Here is a 13,972-nt window from a genome sequence, read left to right as displayed (position 1 = left end):
CTTCTAACTTGGCAGGGATTCCAGCACGCGTAGATAAACTGCCATCAGCACCAGACGCCAGGGGTATTGCGTCTCCTTTCACCATGCCCGAGTTGCTTGCAGCAATAGATGAGGCTAAACGAAAGACATCGCCTGGTCTGGATGCCATTCCATATGAGGTCTACAAGAACATGAGTTGTGCTGTCCTCCCTCAACTTCTCGACACCAATAACAAAGTATGGCTAAACGGCTCTGTTCCTGAGACCTGGAAATTGGCCACTGTGATTCAAATTCCAAAAGCAGGAAAGCCGCCGACAGACCTTGACAACTTCCGGCCTGTTTCCCTAACATCAATGCTGTGCAAGCTGACACAGAAAATGTTAGCCACATGACTGTTGCGGTGGCTGGAGCACCACGGTTTCTACTACCCCGTCCAAATTGGCTTCCGTCCATTCATCGGCACTGAAGATGGTTTAGCTGTCTTGGCGTCGCAAGTTCTGTCATCAACTCGCAGCTACAGTGTACGTACCGTTCTCGCCATGGATATCAAAAAGGCTTACGATGACATAAGTGATGCTGCCATTTTGGATTCTATTGACATGCTGCATTTCCCTCTTCGAGTGCGCAATTTTATAAAATCCTTCCTTGAAGGCAGAAGATTTGCCATACGCCTCAGTGGTGACTCCATAGGATCATTTATCTCTGTTCGCGATGTACCCCAAGGCTTGGTACTGTCACCAAGACTGTTCAATATTGCCTTCATTTCCCTTGCATGGTGATTACATGATGTCCCTGACATTAAGTTCTTACTGTACGCCGATGATATCACAGTACAGAGCACTCACCATGACCTGCTAACTCAAGCAGTGGCCTTGCAGTCAGCCTTAGATATATTACTGCCAATTATGCTATGTCTGTCGGCCTACAGCTTTCCGTGAGCAAAACTACGTTCACGTCAGTGGACAAAGCCGTAAACTCACTGCCACGGCAATCTGTCTCCAACTATCTGGAACCCCACTTCAGTCCGGAACAGGCACTGCCTGGCTTTCTCAGGCCAAAAAGCAGGCGTTGCAGACTTTGGACCTAATCAGACGTATTGCTCCCAAAACCGGCGGCACTCGCTCCCATGTCGCATGACATGTGGTGAAAGCAGTTTTGCAACCGCACCTCAATTACCAAGCACAGTTCTAACAGTTAACCAGAGTTCAGTGGGATCATCTGGAAGCCGTCAATCGAGAGGCTATGAGAACTATCACTTGCCTTCCACGCATCACAACAATCGTGGCACTTCTGGTTTTCCCACTCAAAAACGTTTTGCCCAGAATTGCTGTGTAAGTGTGTATACTACAAGAAAATGCTCAGCTAAACACCCTTGATGAGCTTGTGCAGTAGCGCCATGATGCTCGTAGCCTTTTAAGGCCACCCTTTTGCACTCACCGCGAGCACTCCGGACCTTTACTTCATCACACACCATACTGTCACCGCCACCCTCGGTTCTTCCTCCATGGGACTTTGTGTAGCTGAGAAACAACAAACCTACCGATCTACATCGACAAACCTCATCTTATGTGGTACCGCCCCTTCGCAAGCCGATTGCGGAACAAGATCGTCACCTACTCTGCGGCTCAATTATTATATATGTAGATTCCAGTATCCAGGGCTGCGAAACAATGACTGCAGTTTACTGTCCCTGCAAGCCTGCACTTAACAAGATGGCCAGGTATCAATTTGTGGAACCCCCTTCTTCCTTCTGTGCTGAGCTGGTCGCTATACAAGACGCGCTTCACTCTGCAGCTGCAGTTACCTTGCTCCCTACAGCCCACATTATCATCCGCACTGACGCCCTTCAAGCAACGCGTCTACTCCGACGCATCAGCCGCAGCCCAGAAATCTGCCAGAATATACATCGTCTGGCAGCTCGTATCCCACAAGCCATTTGAATTGAGTGGATCCCACGTGACCTGCTGAATTCACAAAGCTCTGCAGATTCTGCAACCCACATGGCGAGCCTACCCACATCAATGCCTCAATTCCTCAGCATGGATGATGCTACCCTCCTTCTCACAAAGAAGGAACACCTCCGGTCGTGTGCGATAACCCTCCCCCACGGTCTTACCTGTGGAGAGGAGGTTGTGCTCCGGAGGATCCACGTGGGGGTTGCCCTCACTCCTGCCGTAACTCACAAGATACTGAGGATGACATTCACCACTTGTGGGTTTGCCTGGCGCTAAAGCTAACCAGAATTCGCCACCTGGCAGAAGTGGATCTCCAGCCGGACAACCCGTCCTCATATATTGCTTGGACGCACGGGCCACATCACCGTTCCCTCTTCACCTTCATCACATCAGCCCACCTAATCTCCTTCATTTAATGACCACCTACTCATTTCTTTTTCTTTTCTTCCCAACTCCCCTTATGCCCAGAGGCAATAAATAACGTTATCAAAAAAAAAAAACAGTTGCAAAAGCTTGAAAGAGAACCGAAGTCAGTGATGCTACAAGTAAACTGTAATTTGAAGCAATTTTTGGGGCACTCAAAACCTCCAATTTAGAGCACTCTGGCAAAAGTTTCAATCTAGAGCACTTTGGAGCAATAAGACAATAATTTAGAAACACTCTTGGTCATGTAGCTTTCAGTTTCCAAATCTCAAGTTATCAAACAACGCTGGAAAAGTACGAGCGTGATGTAAAGATGTGCTAAACGATTAAGACTGCTATGTATTACTGGCACAGAGTCACACCTAACAGGCCTTCAATTCCAAGTTTTATGCCGTAAATTGAAAAGGAGACCTTTGAGACACCATGTTTCGCAACTGAAGCAAATCAAGAAGTATAACTGCAGCAACTCCATGCAGTTGCTCCAAATCAACGCAAATCTAGCACAAATGAAGACACGGATATTAAAATGCATGTTACGGCTAAGGCACTGAGTCTCGGACAGATAGCACGTCCCCAAAAGCGGTACTTGGTTGCAATGAAGACGCAGGCACAAAAGCCTGCGAGCGGTAACACTCCACGTGGCTGCGGTCTTCTTCACTAACACAGGCGAGCGTCATAAAGCTTCCATGTGCAACGCAAAAATGATTGGCGCTATACATTTGTGACAGAAAGCCGGAAAAAATCTTCCACGCGAGTACAGAACTGCCCTCTCTCGCAGACACTCCGAGCTCACTACGAGGCTACCCAAGCTAGGTGGAAATCTCGTGGGATGGATGCTGAGGATGCTGAGGATAAAACATTAGTTTTGGCCAAGGGCAAACTGCGAGAAGCAGCGTGATACCATTCTGCGTAGGAGCGTGTTCATCTGTACAACTTGTCTTTGCCCGAGCTGCATGCACCAATCACGAATTTATACCTATTCAGATAAAGCGTCACATAGCTCAAAAAGCTTGCCGCTAAACCTGCACAACTGCATGGACCTTAGACTAAAGTGGACTAGTGTACAGGCGGATCACAGCCATTTTCGACACCAACCACACTGTCAGATTTTCATAAACAGATTTTACAAAAGTAAAAGTGCAAAATAACCGAGCAACCCTGCTTCATATGCATACTGAAGAAGTTGGCGCGGAAAAACGAGGACAAATGAGACAAACAAAGACGAGCACTACTCACAACTGAAGGTTTATTCCAGACAATGCTCGAATAAATAGTGAAACCAACAAGAACAAAAACAAACAAACGTCATGAATACCACAAGTTACCCCGTGAATCCCAATGATTTGGTTAGGAACAGATACTCCCTATCAGAGAAGCGGACAGAAGTCTGACTAATGCACTTATCGCCACTGATGCGCATATGAAAGGCTTCCATGAGCTCACGCGTGAGTTGCTCCCTGTGCCTGAATAGGATAGTCGTTTTTTCAAAAAGCGGTTTACACTGGATTTTCTTTTTCTTGTCGTTTGTAATGCACGTGCGGCAATGTTTAGGGAGGTTATCAAGAGAATCTCCCCCGAGCAATCTTCGGTGTTCTCCTAATCTCTTGTTGACGCATCGTCCAGTTTGGCCGATGTATAGTGCGCCACACGACAACGGCAATCTGTACACAACCCCCCTGGCACAGGTAACGAACGGGGCTTTGTGTTTGATGCTGCATTCATTTCTTGTTTTTCTTGTTCGTTAGCCCCGTTCGTTACCTGTGCCAGGGGGGTTGTGTACAGATTGCCGTTGTCGTGTGGCGCACTATACATCGGCCAAACTGGACGATGCGTCAACGAGAGATTAGGAGAACACCGAAGATTGCTCGGGGGAGATTCTCTTGATAACCTCCCTAAACATTGCCGCACGTGCATTACAAACGACAAGGAAAAGAAAATCCAGTGTAAACCGCTTTTTGAAAAAAACGACCATCCTATTCAGGCACAGGGAGCAACTCACGCGTGAGCTCATGGAAGCCTTTCATATGTGCATCAGTGGCGATAAGTGCATTAGTCAGACTTCCGTCCGCTTCTCTGATAGGGAGTATCTGTTCCTAAACAAATCATTGGGATTCACGGGGTAACTTGTGATGTTCATGACGTTTGTTTGTTTTTGTTCTTGTTGGTTTCACTATTTATTCGAGCATTGTCTGGAATAAACCTTCAGTTGTGAGTAGCGCTCGTCTTTGTTTGTCTCGTTTGTCCTCGTTTTTCCGTGCCAACTTCTTCAGTATGCATATCAACCAACTAGCCCAACTTTCTGCTCTCCTGCTTCATATATTTCCTGGATGCAGGGACCATACCATCGCTGACTACTGGACTGCATAAAACCAGTTAACCGTTTCCCATTACTTTAATCATTACTGCATCCCTCATCACACCTTTGTCCATTGATGCCCTGAGGCAATAAATCTCCTTAAAAAAAAAAGAGTAACAGTCATTTATTCGGTCCAAATATTTGACTGCATAGCTGAAAGCTGTCTACATGTCGCTCGTCAACGCTCAGCACAGACAATATTCCGGCAGACGCAATGCGCCACATACGCAGAGATCGTTATTTGCGTGTGTGAATTATCCCATCAAATGACATCTGCATCATAATTAAAGGCCAGTTTCTATTGTTTGACCCACGATAGGCCTAATCATCTGGCCAGTTGGAATCATGACAATGAAAGGTAGATGCTAAAGACATGCAAGCCTGGAGGCTATGATCGGCCTCCATCTCGATGCATGTGCATGCTTGTGTTTTCTAAGTGAGAGAGAAACGGGCAGCCGCTTGAAAGCGGTTGCAAAAACTTCGCCGGACCAAACATAGCTCGCACATATGGTATAAAATGTGCACCATAAAAATCCATGCTGCGACATTCGTTTTTATTAGTCCATTTACTGCAAAAGCTCAGGACATAAGGAACGAATGTCGCATCACAAACACATTTGTTATAAGTGGCTTAACACTTTGAAAGGGCAGCGATAACTAAGGTTACGTCTGCCTGGATACCCGGCACACAGTGCCACCCATTGCGATAGTGAATTTGGAGCAGTTTGGTGCAATTTCCCCAATTTTTATCTGGATGGCGCAGCGTATGTGGTTTGGTGCATTTGGCACAATGGTGGCGTTGCTGCAAAGTGTATGAAAGCCTGATTTTGGAAGCAAAAAAACGGGTAAAATTTCATACCTGTTGAGAGGCCAAAGCATTCCATCGTAGATCTAAGCTGCGGTCACAGTGCTTGGTGCAGTACTTGGCTGGAGTGTGTAGCGAGAGATCAAGAAGGTAACGTAGCTCTCGCATTGCTGTTGATGGCAGAAGTGTCTGGCCATTTGGACGCTTTGCCTCCGTTCGATTATAACTGTGTGCACTCAGCTGTGCCACGAGCTCCTGCATGTATTAAGTAGAAGACGCATACTTAAGAAGAGTCCTCATGTACAGGTACAGTCAAAATATATGAAGCACGCTTCAGCGTTCGTGCTTTTCTCACACATTACACAGAGAAAGTAGACAGCTCTCTGAACTTATACACAAGCACATTTGCTAGTATGAAGCACTCCTTATTTTTCGCTATATAAAGTGCGACAGGAGTTTGATTAGCAAATTTTGCTCTGCATTATTTTAGCTGCGACCGTACATACATCTTTGCAGGACACATTTCAATTTCTACTATGTTTTCAAGCATTCTATCATTCTGCTCTGTCTACCTACCGTTCTGCTCAGCCTGTTTAACTCATTTATCATGCTCTGCAGCTCATCTCCTGAGTGTCTCAGCAAGGCAGTCATCAGCGAATCGCAAATTACTTAGGTGTTCCCCATTAACTCTTATCCCCAACTGTTCCCAATTTAGGCCCCGGAACACCTCCTGCAAACAGGCGGTGAATAGCGTTGGCGAGATAGTATCTCCCTGCCTGACACCCTTCCTTATAGAAATTTTATTGCCGACTTTAAGGAAAATTATGGTAGCTGTGCAGTTGTTACAGACATCTTCCAGTATTTTCACATAGGACTCTTCACACTCTGATTCTGCAATGCCACATAACTGCTGAGGCTTCCACTGAGTCAATGCTTTCTTGTTATCAATGAAGGCTGTATATAGGGGCTGGTTATATTCTGCGCATTTCTATATTAGTGTGAATATGATCTATTGTTGAGTATCCTGTACGAAAGCCTGCCTGATCATTTGGTCGATTGAAGTCCAAGTTTGTCCTGATTATATTAGGAATTACCTAAGTAAATACCTTGTAGGCAACGCACGGTTAGCTGATCGGTCTGTGATTTTTCAAGTCCTTTATGTCTCCCTTCTTACGAATTAAGATAACGTTAGCACTCTTCCAAGCTTCTGGTACACTTGATGTCATAAGGCATTGCGTATACAGGGTGGCTAGTTTTTCTAGCATAATCTTCCCTATTGCCGCTAATATTTGCAGTGTGTTCGTTTTTCAAATCTGCCGCCACATCACTTTATCACTTTGTTTGCTACGCAAGACGCGACTAGATTTATCACGATTGATCGCAGCCAGGCAGAGCTGATTCTACGTTGTTCTGGAATGTTTTAATAACTTTGCGCTCTTTATCTCGAAAATTCGCTATCAGCTTTAAATTGAGCACGGCCGACAGCGGCTGGCATTCTGTTCGACGACCGCCGAGCACGCTTGTCGCTTCGCCGCCGCCGAGTGATTCAGCTCATTTTGGGTGCAAGTCAGCGCAATAAACAGTTTTCTTTTACAAGAACTTTTTTCTGTCTTCATCGCTGCTTCCACTGCCGTCACCACTACGTGACATCTGGTGGAGGTGCTGGGTGGCCTTTCCGGACGCCCCCTTCAAGTCGTGAAGCCAGCCCTCAGCGCTTCGCACCCGAGGACGAGCCAGCAGCTCAGCGAGCCAGCCGACATCTCCAGGGAGAGGAGCCTGAGTTCGGGAAACTGCCGGACCGCACCAGACAGCGAAAAGACGCGGCTACGAGCACCGCAACCTCGCCGAAGATGACGACACCGATCATACTGCAGCAGCCGCGGGTGCCGCCAACTTTCAATGGATCCCTAGGCGAAGACCCTGAAGAATGGTTGGATCAATTTGAGCGCGTGGCGTCATTCATCAAGTGGGATGATGCGGCAAAAATTGGACACGTGTTCTTCTCATTGGAAGGCTCCGCACGCACGTGGTACGAAAACTACGAGTCGTCCCTTACGACATGGGAGCTATTCAAGAGAGAACTACTGAAGGTATTCACCAGTGTCGTGAGGAAAGAAAGAGCCGAACGACTCCTCGAGTCCAGGATCCAGCTTCCGAATGAACCCGTTCGCGTTTACGCCGAAGAGATGAAGCGCCTATTTCGCCGCGCCGACCCCGGGATGACCGAGGAAAAGAAAGTTCAGTTTTTAATGCGCGGCGTAAAAGAACAACTCTTTGGCAGCCTCGTCCGCCAGCCGCCAAAAACGGTCGAGGAATTCATGCAAGAAGCCTGCACGATTGAGAAGACCCTCGATGCCCGAGCTCGGCAGTACAACCGCCCTTCCTCTCCCTGTGCAATCCGTTCGGACTCGCCGGCCACCACCAGCGACAGCTTGTGGGAAGTTATCCGCGAAATCGTCTGAGAGGAGCTAAGCCAATTACTGCCATCCTCCCCACAGCCACAAGCAGCGACTCTGATGGACGTGGTACGGGAAGATGTGTAACAGGCACTTGGCACCCCGACAGCCACAGAACCCCAGGCCATGACCTACGCCGCTGCAGTAAGGACTGCCCAGCCCCAACGACAACCCCCACGTCCTCCCCGATATGAGCCACTTGTTCCACAACGCCACCTCCCAGCCCCCGCCCGCCCAGCCTATGACCGACGCTCAAGCCCCAAGAAATGCGACGCCTGGTGGACTTCCGACAACCGGCCGTTGTGCTTCCATTGCGGTGAGGCCGGCCATATTCTTCGTCACTGCTCGTACCGACGTATCGGTCTTCGAGGATTTGCCATTAACGCCCCACGACCACGCTTCGGACAACGTCCGCAGGAAATCGACGAGTACTTGCGTCGAGAAGAGTACACGCCGAACCCCTTTTCGCGCTCACCATCGCCGTCAACCTCGCGCTTTACGTCGCCACACCGCAGCTACGCAGCCGCGGTACGAGGAAGGTCGCCCAGCCCCCATAGGGAAAACTAAAGGCAGCAACCTCTGGAGGTGAGGTTGCTCAAGAGCGAAACGCCGAAGATCCTCCACCGACCACGCCCCATGAAGATGCTGCACCCGCGACGCCGCACGAAGAACCGGCACTCGTTGCACCAACGCCGCACACAATGAGAACCCCAACCACGACGCAGGCTGCCTTGAAAACGACGCCGCCACCCAGAAGAGCTTCGACCACACACCCCACCCGCTACTCGCATACGCGACGAAGCCGTGACCCGACGCCGAGAGCGATGCAATGCAAGAGCCAGGACCTCTGACTTAGAAGTGACTATCGACAGCCGGAAAGTTACTGCTCTAGTCGACACAGGAGCCGATTACTCAGTGATGAATGGAACATTCGCTGCGCAGCTGAGAAAAGTCACAACAGCTTGGGACGGCCCACAAATTCGCACCGCAGGGGGCCACCTCATTACGCCATCAGGACGATGCACAGCGCGAGTGACTGTCAAAGGACATACTTATCCTGCGACATTTGTTGTGCTACCGCAATGCTCCCGCGAAGTGATCTTGGGTATGGATTTCCTTAATGAGCATCAGGCGATCGTCGTCTTGCGATCCAAGCTGATCACGCTTTCGACGGACGAAGCCATCGCTTCGATGAAAACTCGGGAAAATCACGTTGCCCTGAGTGTCCTAGAGGAAGAAGTGAGCGTCCCACCCCGATCAAGCGTTATCCTGACCGTAGATGCCACGAAAGCCATTAACGCTGAAGACATCATCGAGGGCAACATGCAGTTGCTCCTAGACCAAGGAATCAGCATCGCAAGAGGCATCGCACATTTGCGCAACGGCCAGGCTGAAGTACTGCTGACTAAATTCAGCGAAGAATACCGGCACATTAACAGAGGAACGACAATTGCTTTCTTCGACGAAATATCTGACGTACGAGACTCCTTTGCCCTCTCCGACCCCTCCGCAGAAGATTCGCCTGACCAAGAGAACGCGCCCACTTTCGACATCAACCCAGCCCTGCACCGGAACAGACAAGACCAGATCCGCAATCTGCTTCAAAGCTACAGTGAGTGTTTTTCGACATCGCCGAAGGTGCGACAGACGCCAATTGCCAAGCATCGCATTATAACGGATCAACCTGTCCGACCTCTCCGTCAAAGCCCCTACCATGTGTCACCGCGAGAACGACAAGCCATCCGGGACCAAGTCGAAGAAATGCTTCGCGACGACATCATCCAGCCTTCAAACAGCCCATGGGCGGCACCGGTTGTTCTAGTGAGAAAGAAAGATGGCGCACTTCGATTCTGTGTGGATTACCACCGCTTGAACAACATAACAAAGATTGTCAGCGACGAAAGACTCCTCCCACATGACCAGAAGGATTTCTGAGCCCCATTGAACCTCCCTCAAGGCCCTTTAAGCAGATTGGCATGGACTTGCTTGGTCCTTTTCCAACGTCAACATCTGGAAATAAGTGGATCATCATAGCGACCGACTACCTGACCCGCTACGCCGAGGCGAAAGCCCTACCGAACAGAACAGCAGCAGAAGTCGCCAAATTTTTCGTGGAGTGCATTCTTCTTCGACACGGCGCCCCCGATGTGCTCATCACGGACAGAGGAACAGCATTCACGGCGGAACTAACGCAAGCCATCCTGCGCTACAGCCAAACCAGCCACCGGAGGACAACTGCATACCATCCGCAGACCAACGGACTGACCGAGCGCCTGAACAAAACCATCGCCGATATGCTCGCTATGTATGTCGATGCCGAACACAAAACCTGGGATGTCATCCTGCCTTACGTCGTCTTCGCCTACAACACCGCAGTGCAGGAGACCACTCAGATGACGCCTTTTAGGCTCGTCCATGGCAGGGAGGCCACGACCACGCTAGACGCCATGCTGCCCAACGTTACAGAAGAAGAGAACGTCGATGTTGCCGCCTACCTTCAACGTGCAGAAGAAGCTCGAAGGCTTGCCCGATTACGGATCAAAGATCAGCATTGGTCCGACGCCAGACGCTACAACCTACGAAGACGCTATGCGGAATACAAGCCAGGAGACCAAGTCTGAATGTGGACGCCCATTCGCCGCCGTGGATTGAGTGAAAAGCTTTTGCGCCGCTATTTCGGCCCGTACAAGGTTCTTCGTCGGCTGGGTGAACTGGATTATGAAGTCATCCCTGACGCAATGACTGCATCCCAGCGACGCCGCGTACGACCAGAAGTTGTCCATGTAGTCCGTCTGAAGCCGTATTATGCGCGCTAAAGGCCGCTGCATTTCCATGCTCTATTTTTGCAAGATCCGTTTTTTTTTTCCTTACTAGTCGCATTATTTGTTTTAATGCATCGGGTCGATGCTTCTTTGAGAGGGGAGTAATGCCGCGAATATTTGCAGTGTTTTCGTTTTTCAAATCTGCCGCCACATCACTTTATCGCTTTGTTTGCTACGCAAGACGCGACTAGATTTATCTCGATTGATCGCAGCCAGGCAGAGCCGATTCTACGTTGTTCCGGAATGTTCTAGTAACTTTGCGCTCTTTATCTCGAAAGTTCGCTATCAGCTTTAAATTGAGCACGGCCGACAGCGGCCGGCATTCTGTTCGACGACCGCCGAGCACGCTTGTCGCTTCGCCGCCGCCGTGTGATTCAGTCCATTTTTGGTGCAAGTCAGCCCAATAAACAGTTCTTTTAGAAGACCCTTTCGTCCGTCTTCATCGCTGCTTCGACTGCCGTCACCACTACGTGACACTATTCAGAAACTTGAAAAAAATTGAAACATTTTTCGATATGAAATGTTTATTTCATTTAACAATTCAGAATTGTGCTTTTATTGATGGAAATGTTTTTATCAACACCGACTTTTGAGCCATCCTACAATGCATGACGATGATGACAATGATGACGAATTTTTCTGGCGCAAGGGCGAGTGCCATGGCACAAAGTTGCTTTTGTTCTACTCAAGGTGGGGTCAACAACCCATTTCCAAAGCATTTCCCCCTAAAGAAGCCGAGCGCCAGGTACCCATTGTATCACCGGTGGGTGCCCGGCGGCACTGGGGATCGAACCCCGCACCTCCCGCATGCGAGGCGGTTGCTCAAAAGACTAGGCCACTGCTGCGGACCCATCCTACAATGCAGGATATTAGGCAAATTTGTTACCTGTTACGTGTGGTAAAGCTTCAAACATTTGACATCGACTTTAAAATCAAATTTCTCATCCCGCGCGATGGTTTCCATAAGACAATGCGCAAAAATTATTCATTTTTCTCGCAGAATTACAATGCAGTCGATGGGGGCGAGTTTCAAAAATGGCGTCCAGAGAAGACTGGTGGAGCTTTCTGAAAGCACACAGCACACAAAACTGAACGCACACAATATAACCCTTGAACAGGCAAAGTTTAGACCCTCTTGAACCTACGGTAAGTGGTGCCCTACATGTAGGACGCTAGGCGTATACGGGTTAAGCAGTCACTCCATGACACCCGCTCTGTGTACGCACCACACGCCTAGTGTTCCTGTACACACTCCCACAGGGAGCAGAGTTGCGCGACTATTTTCCCTGCACCGCTCGTAACACTATTTGTGAAGCAGCGATCACATGATATCGCTGACGTCAAATGTTCTTTCAGCTCATACCCAACGTATGAGCCAGAATGGCCACCCATGCCCATCTTGATTGCAGTCTGCTTTGTTATCCGACTGAGGGGGTATTATATAGCCACCACTGAGAGGAGGAGGGGTGCCTCCAAACTGCCACTTTATAAGCGTCGGCTCAGCTGACTTTACACGTGCAGCGTTGCTTTCCCACAGAGCTTGAAAAATATTGGCAGGCCTTTGTGCGTGCAACTCTGCTCCCTGCGGGAGCAGGAGGCATATACAGGAACACTACACATGCTCCCGCACACTGCCCCACCCCATGTCAGGCGTCGGAAAGAGGCACTCCTCTCCATATGTCTCGTGCTAGCTCTCCTTCGTGCTCGCGCCGCTGCACTTATACAGTCAATTTCACAAGGAGAAGAGTGGCTGTGGCAGATGCAGTCGCTCAGACTCATTCCGTGGAAGTCAAGAGAGCCGTGTGTCTTCCGGTTAGAAAGATTTAGCATAGCGCGATCCACTTTCGCGGAGAGCCACTGCCACCCTGAGGACGCCACAAGCTGCTATGCGCTAGCCAGCTGTTTGCATGCCTTCACCGTTGGCACGTGCACATTGGTGGCGCACGGAAGTGGATCGCACTGTGCTAAATCTCTCGACTGATGCACGCCACCGTGCCGATTACGGTATATGCGGGCACCATGCTTTCGCCTGATAACATCTGTTGCCGCAAGCATGCACAGACTGGCTACAGCGTACGCACGGAGTCGGTGCTTTAGTTGCGTGCGCGCAGCAGTGCCACCCCAGAGGGGATACGCCGAACCAAAGCCACACGCAGCAAAAGTTTCAGAAACATTATTTGCTCTAGACAAATACTTCGAGATTTTGAATACCAAACATTTGGATCGAATCAAATATCGAAAACTTTACTAATATTCGAAATTAATGAATATTAAACATGCCTGAAACTGAACCTAGGTAGTAAGATTCCAACTTGGCTAGAACATTTCCTCTGTAACCAATCACAGTTCGTCTCAGTTAACAGTTTCAACTCCCTGCTAAATGCTGTCCATTCCGACGTACCACAAGGCTATGCTTTACTGCTGACTACAGCACGGTCACAACCCTGACAACAAAGATTGAAAGCCAGTACCTATTAAGCCACTACACGGACAAGAAAGACACCACATATTAAGCAAGTTCATCAATAGTTCTCCCTAATTTTACATGAATATGTTAAACCAGCAAGCCAGCCACGACATAATAAGCAAGCTATGTTATAGGTCCCCTGTTGTACCTTATGTACATTAACGACTTGACCCAATGTTTGTCTTCTAAAGTCCACTTATCCGCAGATTATTATGTTGTCTTTCATGAAATTAATGACAAACTGGCGTCATCATACTCCAAAATGACATTAATGTAATTTCCAGTTGATGTAAACATTGGTTAATGAAACTAAACATTTCCAAGTATAAAGTAATGCATGCCTCTTGCACTTCTACTACTCCAATCGCATACTCTCTCTGTTACATGACTCTGGAATCCGTTTCCTCATGTCATTACCTTGGTGCTCACATCACGTCTACCCTTAACTGGTCCTTACATATTAATAAATTAGTTCGCAGCACTACCCGCATGCTAGAATACTTGCGCTATAACCTTTTTACTGTCCCCGTGCCAGTAAACCTCCTGTTGTACAAATCCCTAATGCATAGCAAGCTTGAATATGTCGCATCCATCTGGGACCCCCAACTCTTGACTGATTTATTCCCTCAAAGTAGTTCAGAATAACTGCTCATTTCATTATTCGTGACTAAAATCGCATCCCTAGTGTAACTTCAATGAAAAACTCATT

General features: G+C 48.6%; 1 protein-coding gene across 2 annotated transcripts in view; it reads right to left on the bottom strand.

Annotated features, from left to right (window-relative positions):
- Positions 1-13,972, bottom strand: part of Megf8 (multiple EGF like domains 8) — a 200,215-nt gene that overhangs the window by 151,857 nt on the left and 34,386 nt on the right. For both annotated transcript variants that reach the window (XM_077648185.1, XM_077648186.1), the window contains exon 10: positions 5,573-5,773. In XM_077648185.1, the coding sequence (XP_077504311.1) occupies positions 5,573-5,773 (201 nt within the window). The remainder of the gene's footprint in view (positions 1-5,572; positions 5,774-13,972) is intronic.

Source organism: Amblyomma americanum, chromosome 1, assembly GCF_052857255.1.
Source record: "Amblyomma americanum isolate KBUSLIRL-KWMA chromosome 1, ASM5285725v1, whole genome shotgun sequence".
Classification (NCBI taxonomy): Eukaryota; Metazoa; Arthropoda; class Arachnida; order Ixodida; family Ixodidae; genus Amblyomma; species Amblyomma americanum.
This window is presented reverse-complemented; position numbering and strand designations above follow the sequence as displayed.